This window comes from Pleuronectes platessa, chromosome 17 (assembly GCF_947347685.1).
Source record: "Pleuronectes platessa chromosome 17, fPlePla1.1, whole genome shotgun sequence".
Taxonomy (NCBI): Eukaryota; Metazoa; Chordata; class Actinopteri; order Pleuronectiformes; family Pleuronectidae; genus Pleuronectes; species Pleuronectes platessa.
In genome coordinates this window covers 7061506-7078097 of record NC_070642.1, presented here as the reverse complement: position 1 = coordinate 7078097, position 16592 = coordinate 7061506, and the positions used below count along the sequence as shown (strand labels likewise).

Below are 16592 nucleotides of genomic sequence, written 5' to 3'. Positions count from 1 at the left end.
ATTTCCTGTTGTATTTGTAACAGCCCTCCGCTTTATTGAAATACATCGGAGTCAGGTTAATATAATGAGTTGTCCACATAAGTGTGGCAGCCAGTTCCATACATTATTTTTTGTTTTGACCTTACACCTTAAATATTTTTTTTTGTGCAAAAAAGAATCTACATCACCTGTAGTGGGTTATCCTCAGTAAAACGCCCAAACTGTTCAAAAAGGAGCAAGTCCAAGTAAAACAACAAACCGAAAAACAAAAATGATTACATCTATAACATGCAAAACTGTACAAATTATTACAAAGCAATCCTAGAAAAAAAAACAAAGTGTAATATGATATGAAAGAGCAAAAATAATATAGAAGGTACTGTGGATAAGACCTCACTGAAATGCAAAGGCGTTTGATTTTTTATTTTATTTTGAAGATTTTCTTCCTCTTAAACGTTACGACTGTGGCACGTCCGCCATCAAACCGCCCGTCGCCCTTCACCCTGAAACTTTTCAACTCTCTCTCTCTTCCTGCTGTCTCCACCTGGGTCCTATCTACTGTACATTACAGCCAGATTCCCTCACTCACTCCTTCATCCATCCGTCGATCCTCTAACACGCTCATTCTCTCATCTAAATGAAAATAATTCATTGGTTCTGACATTTCCTGAGTTTCTCTTCCCCCCCCCCTCTCTACACTGGGAAATCTGGGATCAGCTTCTCTGTACAATATTGGCCGATAATAAAACCGTTTCCTCTCGCCCAGCGAATACATTCTACGCACAAACTCCAGCAGGAACTGAGGAGAGTCTCTAGCTTAAAAAAAAAAAAAAGTCTCCGAGGAGGTGGTTTGTTCGGAATGAAAACCAGCTTAGTCGCACTCGGGCGCTCCACACGTCCCTCGCTTAATAAAACACTTGGAATGGGTCGTTTGGAACTACTTTGTGGTGTTTCAACCGGGCAGGATCGGCAGGAATGTGCACCGAAGTACTTAAAAGTTTTTGTTTCCCTTTCTGACAAACGAGACAAGCGTAATAAAACCGGAGGATTCCGACCCGGGACGCTTCACTGTAAAAGCATTCAGCGGCTCCTGAAGAGAGCGGCTGAGACAAAAGGGGCCTCGGCACTGTCACAGCACAGTGAGAGCTTTCTTCTTTTACACATAATACCACATTAAAACCACATCGCAGTTGGTGGACAGGTTTCACATTGGGCCCTGCGAGCGTTTCCTCCAGTGAGATGCTTTTCTTTTTTCAGTGTCTGTGAAGTGAAGGGGATTGAGCAGAGGTAACAGGTTTTTGGGCTGTGAATGCTCCTCCGCTCTGCAGCCGGGAGCCGCCACTCCGATCGAAACGCTCTTTCAAAAGGCCTTTTTCATTCTGCCAGAGGAGAACCTGCCTGGAGGGAGGTTCAGAGGTGCAGCCCTGTTCATTCTACACAACAACAGGGAGCACTAAGGTTATTGTATCTGGACTCACAGAGATCCAGGTGCAGACGAAGTGTCGTTCTACATTCTTATTTTAGCGTTTTCTTAAATTTTGAAATCAACATGTAGCTTTTAGATCATGGAAACATTCTTCAGAAGAAGCTGTGAGAAAAATCCTGTCACCAAGTGTCTCTCCCTTCTTTTTGTCCTTTTTTAGTGTTTTTTTTTTGGTAAAAATGGAGCTGATATCTGAACAGAAGCACTGACCGTCTCCTTCTGGGTACCACAGTGAATTTTTGAAATACACACTCATTACACACCGTCGATTAACTGATCAGAGCCGCTTCCCCTCCGACAGCCAGAGGAGGAGCAGGACAAGGCCTCGGCTGCGTGAAAACACCACCTCAGTGCGTAGATAACATGTGATAAATGCTCGTGTTCACTCTACAGTACGGGCAGTAGTGTCGATCCATACATCGCTTTATCTTCACTCAAATGCAAACTGAGTGGGGAAAAAAAAAACAACACACACAACGCGTGTCATACATACGATAAAAAAACAACAAATCTAAAATCAAAAGTTAAAAAAAGAAAACTGGAAAGTTGTTTAAAATGGCTTTTGTGTGTGAATACAACCTCAAATCACTCAAAAAAGAAAACAAAGAAAAGTCAAAAGGGGATTTTTTTTCCTTTCCCGTGTAGTTTTCTACATTATCATATATTACTCTCTACTTTGAAACCTATGTACATTATTGTGATGGAGCCTGTGAGTTGGTCAGTTTGGTTTTACAGCAAAGTGGAAACATCTATGCTACGCTGGCGAGGACACGTCCAGGGGCGGCTGGATGGCGTCGCTCCCGCTGGACCGGTGCGGAGGAGGAGGAGCACAGTGGGAGGCGTGATGATGTCACATGAGCACGTAGCTTTTTACTGATGGTCAAAATAAAAAATATTATAAAGTCACTGCACTTAGTATTCATGAGCAAAATAAAGAAGAACAAAAAAGAAAAATCATTGATATCCTTTCTTTCTCTTTCTCGCTCTCTTTTTTGAACCTTTTGGATTTTTGCAGCACCCAAAGAGAAAGCGACTGAGGGGATGTGAGGAGGGGTTTAAACTCCGCCCGTCTGCTTCAGGCCAGAAAGAAGCAAACCTCCCTTTCCTTGTCTAAGATTGATAAATAAATTAAAATATCGTCCCCTTAAAACCCAAAGGGTCCTATGTACAAGTACAAATCATGTTCTCTCGACAGTGATCCTCCTCTGAGGGTTTTGTTTTCGTTGCATCGTTGTTGTCTGAATGTGAACAGGGGCTGTGAGCAGAGCTTTTCTTTCCTATATCATGTGCCCTTTCTGAATAAACACATGCACACGCACACGCTGGCAAACGCAATACAGCTTCTCTCAAACACACACACACACACACCTTCAAACATCAGCACCCACATGTACACTACCACTGTTTGCAGATGAGTCCTCCGTCAGTCTCAGTGTTTCTGCTCGGCGTCGGGGGGGAGAGACATACTGAGGTCGTAAAGTGGGACAAATGTTCATGAGGAGGGGGGGGGGTGGGAGCTGCAGTTCTCTGGGCAGTGAGGGGGGGAGTTCTGAGAGGAGGTGAGAGGCTGCGGTGGAGGAAGTAGAGAAGGAAGAAGAGGAGGAGGAGGGTCTGGAGTCCTGTGCTGTGGGCCGGTCAGTTGGATGGTGGTGGGGGGGGGAATGGGCAGGCGACAGGCTGCAGGGGGGGGCTCATGTGTCCCATCCCATCCGGTCTGTGCTCTCCAGGGACAGGGACTTGGTCTTGTGTGGGGAGGCCGGGCTGGGGGGGCTGCTGAAGGTGGAGCTGTTGGAGGCCGTGGAGTGACGGGGGGAGTCCGAGTCCTGGAGGAGGGGACAGAAAGAAGAGAGGAGAGGGAGATAGACATGAAAGGAAGAGGGAGGAAAAACAGGGAGGGGCAAAATAAAACACTAGTTAGATGAGTTCATCTAAAATTAACAGAGACTTAAGTGATTCAGATTCACCAAACTAGAGACTGTGCCTCTGTCTGTAAGACAATGAATAATTATGTGAACCCCCCCATCAACACGACTCCGTTTTAGTTTGAGATCAAAACAATCTTTCTACACAAACGTTTTGGCTCCTTATTAGAAAACGTACTTCTCGTGTCCGGTGGATATACAGTTCTCAGTGTAAATAGGAATTGTTGGAATAACAGCTCATGTCCTACACATGGAAGAAGTTGTGTTGTTGCAAGGTGCTGAATTCAACTGCACAACAGCTGTTAGCAAAGACAACAGGGTAAGCAACATTGAGTTGTTCACTGGTAGTCGAGGCTGACGCTGGTGGTTTCCTTCTGGAAATGGGTCATGTGATAGAAGCCCAATGAATCAGCGAAGGGTAAATTGTGACCGAAAAGATCCAATCAGAAAGCAGTTGCAAGTGTCTATCGTTTCCATCTTGGTTTCTGCCAGTCCAGACTGAAACGCTGGTCCAAAGTTTTCAATGTAAAAGGGGGCCGGCATCGTTAGTGGCTCTACAACTAGAAAACCAATAGAATGGAGGTTTGATGCATCTGTAACAGAGTTAATGCATCAAATGGAAACGTAGTGACGTGGATCTAGCCTCAGTGAGGAAGGGATCACTGAGCGCTGCAGGCCTGCGTTGACTTCCAGCCTGCTGGGTTTTTATGAATCTGCTGTTTTAGGACGGAGCGCAGATGTGAAGTCAGAATGCAGCGTATCGCTAACGCCGCCCCCCCCACCACCCCCCATCCCGCTTCCACTACATTCCACACCATCAGCACATCAACAGCTCAATTGAGCAGAAATGATCAGCTCAGGGAAAACAAACATGCAGGCGAGGGCAGAGGAGGGAGAGTGTGTGTGTTGAACTCATACTGTACAACACACAGACTCTTACACAGCCCTTGGGTGAGTAAACATGTAATCATATGTAGAACTTAAACTTAATCAGAGCACTGGATCATTCAGACGGACGCTGTAGCTCATTGTGTGTGTGTGAGTTGTGTTATTTCCACTTCAGTGATCATGTCCTCAGGTCGAGGGAATCTCTGGAATCATTGTGTTTCCACTGCAGTGACCCCCCCCCTTGATTTCCCTTCATGTGCAACAGTCTCCTGTTTGGATCCAAATCTAAACTCACACAAACACATTTGGCCTGAAGACACCACAGAGCACAGTCACCCCTCTGAAGTCTTCTCTACCATCTACGGCTACAGCAGATCACAGCGTGACCAGTAGAAACCACCACGGACTGAAGCAAAGCTCCACACGGTTGTTGTGGGGAAAACCAGAGTAGACATCACATTTCTGTCTCACGCAAAGTAGCTGCTGTCAGACATGCACAGAGCTCCAGATAATATGATGACATTCTCCAGAGGGGCGGAATGTGAGAAGGCAGGTGTACCACGCCACAGACGCAAAAAAGAACAGAACAAAAATAACACAAATATAACTGACGATGATGTCAAGTTCAATAGGTTTTTGAGATTCTAACCGATGCTGGTGTCGATATGGTGGAAGTAAAAACATGTGATCGCAGCTGTGTAATTTATACATTACATCCCGCCTCCTGAAGGCTCTGGAGAAACTCTGGACCCCAACTTGCGGACATTATCTGGCATTCATATCTGATAACAGCTACACACAAACAAACACACACTTTCACACGTCAATGTAGATGGGCATCTGTGTTTTTTTTGTCAGTCCTAATTCCTCTGCTCCTACAGAAGGCAAAGGTTCGCTGCCCAGCTACATTGTCTCAGATTTACTAAGACACAACTTTGTCTGTGTGAGGTTGTGTCTGAAAGAAACTATTAACATGAACTCATCAGTCTTATGAGAGAGAGATGTGACTGAGGATTCACTCCAAACCATGCAGCTGTTGTGATGGATCCCACTTCATGTATCAAGTATCACTGTTTCATTAGAGGAAGACCATTGGTGGGACCATGAGAACAGACAACACAGTGAACTTATTAGAAGTCGCTGTGGCCTCGTTGTGCTCTGAACTGGACAGCTCGTGGGTACAGGGTTGGCATGGAGCTGTAAGGAGGCAGACATGCTCTGTGATTGGCTGGTTGGGCCACGGCGGGAAAGGCGTATGCAGAATGGCCGAACAGCAGCGGCAGCAGCGTTGTCCTCGTTCCATCAGATACAACAATATGGAGTCGGGTGGGGTGGGGGACAGAGCGCTGGTGCAGCTGATGCTCCGGTGAAAGCTGGTGCTGCTGACATGACAGGGCTGGAAGAGGTGCAGCGAGGGGCCTTGGGACGACAGAGATATGATGACAGCCTGTGTGTGTGTGTGTGTGTGTGTGTGTTCAGGTTCTGAATGCTCCTCATGCTGCTGTGTCGTGTTTGCCTACAGATGCAGAGCCTGTGTGTGTGCGCACTCAGTGACACGATGCTCTCAGGTGTGTGTTTGGTGCAAGGTCGTTGCAGCTGTTGACATTACCTTCATCTTACTAAGCAGGGTCCTTAAAGCCCTTTTCAGATCGGGGGTCTTCTCCGACGGTGAGACCGCCTGCCACTGCAGAGGAGAGTTCAGACTCAGCGCCCAGCCCACAGTCAACATGCTGGGTTGGGAGAGGGCAGGCGGGGAGGGGGAGGGGGGGGCACAGCGGGGATGAGGGTGGAGGGAGACGAGGAATGGGGCAAAAATGAGGCGCTAATGGAGTTGATAGGGTCCAGGCTTGTGGGTAATGGGGGATGAGGAGCCACGGGAAGGATGGTTGTGGGTCGGGCTTGAACGCAAAAGCTAATGTTTGATGCCAGTGATTTTTTTTTGTCAGGTGAAGCTTCATGACCAAGGTTACTGGTGGGTCATTTTCATAAATCACTATAATTCAGGAACAGTTTTTCCACTACTGCCTGACGCCAGTTACGTTTTATCTCTCAACTCCTTAAGGGACATAACAAACATTAGTCAGCTACAACAACCTAAACCTACAGCAGGTTTTTATGGGGAGGAATCGACAATGTCAACACCGGGAGAGAGGAAAAGGCCAGAAGACCCTACGATCCGTTTACTAGGAAGCGCTGACATCACAGAGATCTAACCAATCGACTGGAGGAGTGGGATGAGGTGAGAGACCTGCACGCGGAGGCCGGGATGTTTGTGACTGATGGGATACAGGGAGGAGTTTTTTTTTTCCAATGGGGAACAATGTGATTTGTTTTCAAGTATTTAAGAACTTCTTTTTCTAATGTCTACAATCAAATGACAAGGAAACAACCATGATCTTGATTGGGATGTGTCCATACAAAGCTGATGTTGGGATGACATTAACTTCACATTGAGATTCATAATGTGGCTGTGGATCTGCCCTGTTTAGCTGTTTAGAGTTTTCCAAAATCCCACTCATCTCTATGATACTTTACATCCAATGCTTTAATGGTTAGACTCAACCGCACATGAAGCTGCATGTTCAGAGTTAATGTATTCACTGACCTCTCTGTCAAACTGTGAGAGTGGAGCGTCACCGCAGTCCATTCCTCCACCAGAGGACAGGGAGCTCTCCGAGGGAGACGTCATGGTCTGACGTTTGGAGCCGTAGCTTCCTCCTGACAGTTCTCTACGCAGAGCGCTGCCGTTCTGAGAGGATGAGCCTGAGAAACGAGAATCTATATGTAAACGCTCTATCCTGCAGGTCTCACGATGCCAAAGCTACTTTGATTCTGAGAGGATTTATGAACTCCTGTTAATCACTCACGGATGCCCAGTCCACTGCTGGCGCTCATGGAGCGGCCTGGCTCGGCACGGTTCTTGGTGATGGAGGGGATACTGACCGAACCACTGAAACCCGCACGGTTCTCCTGAACACGAACGTTCTGGTTTTAAATACGCACAGAGCAAATGCACATATACACCAACAGAGCAGTGCAGGGTAGAGGAGTGAGGAGGCTGCACAGTGAGACACACCACATGGTCCGACCACTCAACACAAACGTGGCCCATGTGTGTTTGTAAGGTTTAAGCAGAAAAACATGCAAACATGCTGTTTATTAACACACAATGGGTCAGGTGGGATGGAGATCAATGAACCTAAGTGGGTAATAATTACAATACTACTACTACTACAAATAATCATATATATATATATATATGATTAGGTTCATTATGTGATTTGACTCATCTGTTCAGGTAAGGATAGAAAACAGGGACTAACACAGAAACTAGTTTTGTGTTGAGATCATACTGTGCTGATTGTGTAATTGATGCACCTTTGTGTACATGAATGTGTCATTCAACTACAACAGCCACGTTTTCCAGGATGCTTGTATTTGTATTTACCGTTTATAAATGTGTGTGTGAGTGTGTGTGTGTATACCATGGGCAGGTCTTTAAGGATCTGGATCCCGTCTCCTGGTCCCATGTGGGCCACGTGGTTGAAGTTGGTGGGGTTGGAGATCAGCTTGTTCCTCATCTCGGGGTCTCGAAGCATCTCCCTAGAATCACACACAATCGAAGCATAAAAATACACACAGGACAGAAAGACATTGAAGGGTGTGTTGCCTCGTGCCACTGGTAAACTACCTCCTCTGCTGGAGTCGCTCCTCCTCAGGAACCCTGAAGGAGAAGCGCCTCTTGTTGTTTATGCTGCGCACCATCTGCTTCCTGCTGTTGTCTGATGTCTCCGGGACGACCAGCTCATCTCCCTCTGGAACATCACAACAAAGCGCCAGATACGTTTACACAAGTGACTACAAAGCACTTCAGATTTACTCTGGTGGCTGAGAGCAGCATGTCTAACTTTATACATTTACTGATGTCACTATTGGGATATAGCACATAGAATATTGTACACACACTGAATAGTTTAAAAGCCAGAGCAGTAAAAACTGCATCTGTCAGCAGCCAGTCAGAATATCCAACTAACTGATTAGTTAATATGAAGCCAACATTTATGATATGAACCATTTTATTTTTACAGCACAACTGAAATAAAGCACTTTGTTGTGAGTTTTTATTCTTGTGATACTTAACACAGTAAACTTGTGATTTCTTACCGGCCGTCTTGTTTCTAAAGTAGATGAGCCTGACTGTCTCCAGCCCCAGCAGGTTCAGGGAGCCGTCAATGTTCAGAGGCCGCACCTGAAGAAGAATCCGAAATTTATCATCACACATTCAAACTAATTTACTCTGTTCTCTTTTTATCCGTTTAGTCTAGAGATGCAATCTAATAATTCTACTCTTAATCTGAAATTGATTTGAAAAAGATTTTGTTATTTTCTTAATCGGACAGTACTGCATTGAAAAAAATGAGTGGATACTATAGTGATGGGACGAACAGAATTAATTTATTTGAGCCAGCAGGTGGAGCCAGAGATATCTCAGCTTGTCTCTTAGATTTGACTTTTCCTTCTCATCACAGCACTGACCTTCTTGAGAGGGATGGTCTGAATCCACTCCATGGTGTTGACGTCAAACACATCCACAGCGTTCTCACTGTACACTGACAGGTAGGGGGCATTGTAGCCTGGACAGATAATCAGTTTCACGTGTCAGTACTTTGACTATAGTTAGTCCTCTGGAGTATCTTAATAATGTTGAAATCTTCTCACTGATGTGTATGTTAGGATTTATATTACTTCTAACACATTAAAGAGCATGCTATCAAATTCATCAGCAAACAAACAAACATGAGATGTTTGACTCACAGGCGGAGTTTGGCACAGCCGGCCACATCAGCTCCTGCTGACGCGACCTGCGGCCCTGGGAGTCCACATAGACGCCAATGGAACTGAAGCACAGCAGCAGCTCTTTGCTGGAGATCTCCACAGCACACAGAGCTTCCAGGCCCTGCTGCGGGATGAAGGCCAGGGTGTGGTCCTCGTGATGGAGAAGGTTGACCGGGGAAATGTCACCATGAACACTGCAGAGCGTTGAAAATGCAAAGTAGTCAGAACAATCTTATTTTAAAAGCAATAATGGAATCCTTAGCGTAAAAGCTGCTCTGAATTTAGATCAGATAAACAGAAAGAGCACCTGTAGCGGGTGAAGCCAGACGTGTAGCCCACATAGAGACGCTCGTTGAGAAGACCTATCCACTGAATGGGCCCCGGGGCCTGCACCTCTCGCAACCGACGGTGACGACTTTTACTCTTATTCACCTGGAGGACAAATACAAAAATTGTTTTATTTTTATCTCATTTAGAAAAGTGGAAACCATATCATAAAGGTTAAAGGATTAAACAAGCTTGAAACATTTCAATAAAGACACAGAACGAACAGCATCTAAAGCTGAGGGGCCTTTACACACTGTTTGTTGAAGTGCTTTCTTACCTCGTAGCAGATGATCTGTCTCTTCATGGCCACACAGAGGCAGGTGAGCGAGCCGTTGCGGACAGGGCCGGAGACGATGGTCTGGCAGCCTTTCGTCTCGGCCAGCTTGTACGAGTCGATCTCACGGCCATCCAGGGCTTGTGTGGGGAAGAGCCGCACATGGCGGTTCCTGCCGGAGATGACGGCCAGCAACTGCTCCTGGGCGATCAGGTCGATATGGTGCACTTTCTTATTGTCTCCCACCCGGATTATTTCTGAAGGTGGTGGGAGAAGAGGAACAAAGTAGTGAAGATAAGAGAGGACCAGAGAAAGTGGCATCAAATCAGGTCATCAGTCCAACTACTGTAGGAAACAAATGAAGAAGAACAGAGCGTTTAAGTGGATCTTACCATCTTTGGTGACATGGATGACAAAAAGGCCTTCCTCATTGCCCAGGGCGACACGCTCGTGATCTGGAGGCAGAGGGGATAAACAGAGAATTCTACTTTAGTGCCGGTGAGGGGACGTTTCAATCTATTAGTTTGTATTTTCATAACACCGATCATAGAGGGTTACTCATATCCGAAAATAGTTCTTGCTGAGAACACACAAACATGGAGGTATTTATTTTTGAGAGAACAACACAGATCTGATTATGAAGAAAAAATAAAAAAGTGAGAGGATGCATCAGGGATTCGAATGCGAGCGAGTTTCAGTTGCTTCCTGTTATACCTCGGGCTTGTTCTGTGAACCTCTCTGACAAGGTGCTGTGACTGTTGAACTGGGATGTGAAGTGTTTGCGTGCCCACCTATGATAGCAGCAGATTGTGTTGTCTTGATGAGCGGCAGCGTGCTGTCGTAAGCCTCCTTGGGGATGTAGACGAAGCGCTCCTTGAGCTTGTTCTTCTTGAGGATGCGGTGGAGCTCGTTGAGGAGACCCACCCATTTGTTCCTCTCCTGGTCGCTGTCTGCCAGGATTAAGATGGAGGGCTTGTGGCTGCTGGAGGGGGAGAGTTGGGACGCCGTCACCTGAGGAGAGGGAGAGAGAGAGAGGGGACAAACACCGGGGGAGATGTCACATTAGATGTGGATGGCTATTAATCATTTATGGCCATGACATAAACACTAACATAATTAAATCAAATAAGTGCTTATAATGAATACATTTTACTTACTCTGAATATACAGGGAATGTCTTTGCGGCTGGCGTGGATGACGTCAGAGGCCAGGACAGAACTGACTGAAAACTCTTCATCCCTGGATGACAGCATGAGATTTAAAGTTAAAAATGCAGGACTTGCTTTCAGAATATCTGAATAAAATCCAACTATAACATATCTATTAATCAATAGACCTTTGGTGCACAAAAAAAAAAAATCACAATTTCCCAAAGCTTCTCATGAACGATCGATAAAGTTACATTTGTATTTCACAATTTGTCTCATGGGACTTAATGTGTACAACGTATGACATCCTTCGTCCTTAACCCTCAACTGAGATGAGGAAAAACTTAAAAATATCAGCTTCTTAACAGAAAAAAAGAGAGGCAGAAACCTCATGTTATAGATGCCTTTAAATGCCTTATGTCTGAAGAACAGCGCATAACTCAAAACATTTTCAGTCTAGTTAAGAGGACAAAAAAAAATTCCCCCATATGTAATTGCTTAAGCTCAGGTAATCACAGCACCTATGAGGAGCTGGTAGTGCTGGTTTTACCTCATATCTATGACTTGGCTGACGACTACACTTGGTAGTGTTGCTTTTCCTTCTCCAAGTTCGTAGAGAAAAAGTTTGAAGTCGCACACCACAGCCATTGCCCTCTGCCAACCCTTCTTCACCCCGGTGGGCTTGGGAACCTGGAGTGGGGGGGGGGGGGGGGGGGGGGGCACAGCTCAGTGTTACACATCATCCAGAACATGTAGTTCAAGTGTCATTTAGAAGTGCTGATTCAGAACTAAATGTTAACCTTTGTGTGACTGAAGGACAACAAGAGAGAGAGTGAAAGTCGAGGTTCATTCGCATTCGAAAAAACCAAAAACCAAGGCCTGTCCCAAGGTTTTCAAACATCTTCATTCTTAATTGATTGCTCAATGTTTGCAGTGTTCATGGTGATAACCGAATCTCACTCACCCTGACATGCCCTTCGTACGCAGTCCCGATGCCCTTCTGAGGGTCAATACCCAGCGGGCCCTTGGTCTGGTCCTGGGGCACGGGACACACAGCCGGAGCCTTGTCCGCACATGTTACATGGCAGGAGAAGTTACACACTGGGCGAGGAGACAATTAGGAGAAAAGTTTCAAGTTTGTCATTGCAGAGTATGTACTCGAACTAGTGTCTTTCAAATCAGAAACAACAGTTCACAGGTTGAGAATCCATCTTCTGCATTTTCTGACAACACCTTCATCAACCTCCTTTGTTTCTTACCTTCACAGGTACAACCCTGACGTATGAGCCCCACCATGAGGGAAGTGCACTGGTTACACTTAGTGGGCGTGCTGAATGACTTCACCACAAACTGATGTGCTTTGGGCTGTGGAGAATACAAGAGAGAGACATAAGCAGTTGTCAGATATGACCTGTGGGTAAAGTCTGGAGATTAACAAGATTTTGCCTTTCATTCATGCACAATGCAGCGGGATTATGGGTTCATGTTTACCACATGCACCTCCTCCAGAGAAAATACAGAGGAGCTGCGGAGTTCAGTGCATGTCGGAAAGCTGCTATAATCAGTGTCTCTAACAGTTACCTTAGGTGAGGAGCGTCCAATACTGCCGTACCCTCCTGACCGCATGGTGGGCGTCTGGACTGTACGAGGAGGATGGTCTATTAACTGTGAAGACACAGAAACAGAAACCAAGTCAACATTGTGTGTGTCACTTACGTTACAGATGTTTCAAGATGGATGACTGCACAGGATTTATTGCAATTTTTAGTATGAACAAAAATGTCATTGCACAAATGTATATGTGTTAGAAGGACTCCAATATAATTTATTATTTTGACAACAGTCTGATAACATGTTAACAAATTCAGTTCAGACTGGAGTCCACTGTTGGCTTCACTGTTTGTCTTCCTCTCGTGCTGCTGTTCCTTGTATCACCCCATATACGTGTTACTTGTGCAGAACTATTTAACAGTCTCAGTATTGTGGGGTGAAACTTGTTATTTGTCAAGTGATTTGCTATAGGAAATATTGACACCTGTTTGACAGAAATAAAGATGGCAGGGACCATCTTTTCACAGATCCTTTTCACTTCTCCCATTTAAAAATAACCTTGATCACGCTTTTTAACGGTGGAAAACAGTGTGGCAAATTCCACCTGGCTGGAGTAGTTATCCACTAGATAAGGTGATCAAAAGTCAGAATTAGATAACTAGAGTGGCAGCAGTTTCTAATACAGACTAAAGCCCATTTTCCACTGGTAAAAAAACCCACAAACATCAGGGTTTTGCCTGCAATGGAAAATGGATGCAATCAGCATTCACTCCAGGGTCCTATGACTCAGTGCTGAGACGTGACACCGAGGTGGATGTCTAGACGTTAATGCTGCACTTTTTCTATGCAACATTATGAGACACATTTAATCTTTGGGTGTAGGGCACATAAATAGGCATACATGTTTGTGTACTTACAGATTTTTACACCTTGGGAACAACATATAAAGTAAACTTGTGACTTTTGGTGTAATAGAGGTACAAGGGGTTTTCTGACCTCTATGGGCTCCATATCACTAGCCATTGAGGGTGAACGTGAGCGGGACTTGAGGTGGGACTTGGGGTCATCTTCCCGGGATGGAGTGTTGGAGGGGGTAAAGTTATCCATGGAGTCCACCTGAAGATAGAGAGGGTGGAGAACGAGAGGACAGAGGGATGAGTAAGAAGGTATCAATGCGAAGGGGAGGACAAAAAGAGGGAGATGGAAGTATTAAAGAGGAGGATGACGGCAGGAGGAAAGGCAGATGAGAAGTCGAGAGGTGGTGATAAGGGAAATGGAAAGAGAGAGAAGGAAGAAATGAGTGTCAGTTAAAACAGACCAGAGAACAATAGGCAGCATCCATGCTAAGACAGAAGTGCAAGCGCCACAATAAACAAATGAATAACAGAATAAAGTAATGCTGTGGTCGTGGTATGTGTCGTATATATTAAAAGTGACCACAACTCTAATGCACCTCAGGTACAAACACAAGGCTACACATCACAACCCAACAACCACGCTAATGTAAAGCACCGAGAAACATCAGACACCATGCACAGCCATTCACAAAGCTACACTGCAGAATAAACACAGACTCCAGGGCAGACACCCAGCAACAGCATATGAAAGATCCACATCATAAATGGCAACACAAATGTAAAAAAAAAGTACTAAATAAAAGAGCAGTTCAATTTTAAACCCCTGCCATGCAACAACCAGACAGCCGAAGGAAACAGACACACAGGAAATGCACACACAAATTACAGCACGGTACATTCAGAGAGGCTCAATGACAGCAATCACAGAGCGCAGTGATGGAGCTTACACGTCTGCCTTTGCTAGTTGGGCCAACGGATGGCGAGCGCTTCAGTGGCAGGAGAAGAGGCAGAGAGTGGCAGAGACACAGAGATGAGTGAATTATCAAAAGGCTGAAAACACGTTCAGACATTTAGAAGAGGAACATGAACATAAAAGGGATCAAAGCCTGTGTCGCTCTACACCAGTGGTTCCCAACCTTGTATTGTCTGATGTGGCTTTACCACCGCAGCCCACCAGAGGAGCTCAAGTACAACTTCATCAGCCACAATCAGATGTGGTCTTATAAACAGACTCTAAACTATAAAGGTGGATAATCTTCCAATATTTGAATACAACCAACATAAAACCAGTCACCCTTTACATTTAGTATGTATTAAAATAAATATATGTATCTTGTTTTTTATTAAATCACTTTGCTACATCTTTTATCTCTTTGAATATTTACTCTCTTTTATGTAATTTTCTATTTATTTCTCTTTGTCCATTTATTTAATCTTTGCTATTTAGAATTGTTTTCGCTTTTAATTTAGCCTCTAGTGTTTCCTCATTGGTATCAACAGGCTGGATGGGCATGCTTTTTTGGGGGGGGGATGTTTCGCCTTTTGTCAGGAAGTTAATTATTTTTTGCGAACAATATTGTGTTCAACTATTGTGTTCATAGTTATGTAGTAATATATAGTTAGGCTACTACAACCTAACTATATATCAACTGTTTACTGATTACTTTTAGATAACTACTTCAAAATGTCCATCACCTTTAGCTTCTATTATCTGATCATTTCCACTTCTCTGCTTTTCAACAAGTCTTCACACTCTCACAGTGACAACTTGTCTTAATGTGCTACAATTCACTCAGATTGAACATGTTTGAAGATTGCATTTTTCTTTATAATATATTATAATATAATATAATAATATAAATATAATATGTTCTATAATTCAGTTTCAGCTGAGGTTTCCAGTTTTCCAGTACAACAGGTTGAAAATCACTGTATAACACTACTACATAACCACCAGGGTTTCACTGAGGACAGAGGCTGAAAAGTGTGGATGGAGACTGATGGGAAAAAATGCACTTAGTCATGGGGAGGGAGCTGCTTGGGAAAAGTCTGCATTGAGCACAGTTACTACTCAAGTTCTCTTTATGGCTGGGCAAAAGGGATAAACAGTAGAGTAAGGATTTAAATAATGTACATTGTGTTCAACCTAGGTCTTGGAGGGAAATAATTTAAAGTAACGAGGTTGAGCAAGCACCTGAGTACAGGGGCAGCACACTGCAAAACATTTCCACCAGATAAATTGATTATATTTAAGATTAAGCACCTTATTTTTCTTGAAGCAAAAAATAAAGCACTTTCAATAGGGTAAAAAAACTGTTCTCTCCTCAGTGTAAGTGCCATAATACAATGATAAAACACATTGTATTCACTGGAAGAGACTAATGCTTTAATAATACGAATTTCAATCTTGTTGTCGTTTTTTGCAGTGGATCGATGCTTCCTCATAGTAAGACTTGATTCACAGGCATATACTCACAGATGCACGTTCTCACACATCACATCTAGGCTGTGTTAGGTCTATACACCAACAGTTCTACAGCTTACAGCTACAGGTATGTACACACACACTGAGCTCCACCTGACCGAGATAAACTTACGTCTTCCCAAAACTCTATTAAAGAGGATGAGGATGAGGAATAAGAGTCCTGACGTACCAGAGAGTGAAGCAAAGAAAGAGCCAAAAAAAGATAAAACAAAAATAAAGATCTGGGAAAATTCATGTTAACATAAAATGATAAAAGCATGCAGAAAAACAGATGTGACTTAGAAAACTGCAGCTTTATGAGATTTATGATGTCCAGGTTGATCACGGATCTAAATTCTGTAAATCCAGACAGATGTATGGTTTCTCACATAAACTATACAATGAATCCAGCTGCTGTAAGAAACGCTGATGTAATACTTACATCAAATTGGTCTAGAGCTGAGGTGGGGGCATTGAGAAAAGCCAAGAAGGAATTCTGGGAATCCTGGTGCTTGACACCTAAAGATACAGAACAAAATCACACAACCGTAGTTAAGTACATGATATTAAAACATCAAAGGCTGACTTAAACAAAATCAGTCACAGGACTGTTTCTAAGAAGAGGGGGCTCATTCATATGACCCAAGTAACAATACATTTTCATGTACATAGCACATGATTTTATTTCTCAAACATGGGGGCTGATGCAAAACCTTCTAATTTGGGTTCCTGGTTGTAGTATAACCCTCTTTTACCGAGATAATCTCTAACGAGATGTTTCACTGTGTACATTTAACCATTAGTTCACAATATATAGAGAGAATCTGTACATTAAACTGTTTCATTGCAGATAGTTTTTAAAG

At 44.1% G+C, this 16592-nt stretch overlaps 1 protein-coding gene across 5 annotated transcripts in view; it reads right to left on the bottom strand.

Moving 5' to 3' along the window:
* Position 1: 1 nt before the first annotated feature.
* Positions 2 to 16592, bottom strand: part of cdc42bpab (CDC42 binding protein kinase alpha (DMPK-like) b) — a 75643-nt gene continuing 59052 nt past the window's right edge. Inside the window, exons 23-43 of one of the 5 annotated variants that reach the window (XM_053444725.1) lie at positions 16172 to 16248; positions 14213 to 14251; positions 13405 to 13524; positions 12439 to 12522; positions 12117 to 12222; positions 11822 to 11958; positions 11408 to 11547; positions 10867 to 10948; positions 10501 to 10720; positions 10102 to 10164; positions 9713 to 9966; positions 9416 to 9540; positions 9088 to 9302; positions 8809 to 8906; positions 8437 to 8521; positions 7964 to 8087; positions 7758 to 7875; positions 7140 to 7257; positions 6878 to 7035; positions 5882 to 5956; positions 2 to 3285 (exon numbers count right to left, since the gene is read on the bottom strand). In XM_053444725.1, the coding sequence (XP_053300700.1) occupies positions 3154 to 3285; positions 5882 to 5956; positions 6878 to 7035; positions 7140 to 7257; positions 7758 to 7875; positions 7964 to 8087; positions 8437 to 8521; positions 8809 to 8906; positions 9088 to 9302; positions 9416 to 9540; positions 9713 to 9966; positions 10102 to 10164; positions 10501 to 10720; positions 10867 to 10948; positions 11408 to 11547; positions 11822 to 11958; positions 12117 to 12222; positions 12439 to 12522; positions 13405 to 13524; positions 14213 to 14251; positions 16172 to 16248 (2570 nt within the window). In that variant the 3' untranslated portion in view covers positions 2 to 3153. The remainder of the gene's footprint in view (positions 3286 to 5881; positions 5957 to 6877; positions 7036 to 7139; positions 7258 to 7757; positions 7876 to 7963; positions 8088 to 8436; positions 8522 to 8808; positions 8907 to 9087; positions 9303 to 9415; positions 9541 to 9712; positions 9967 to 10101; positions 10165 to 10500; positions 10721 to 10866; positions 10949 to 11407; positions 11548 to 11821; positions 11959 to 12116; positions 12223 to 12438; positions 12523 to 13404; positions 13525 to 14212; positions 14252 to 16171; positions 16249 to 16592) is intronic. The other 4 variants (XM_053444726.1, XM_053444728.1, XM_053444727.1 and 1 more) reach the window with 4 other exon arrangements.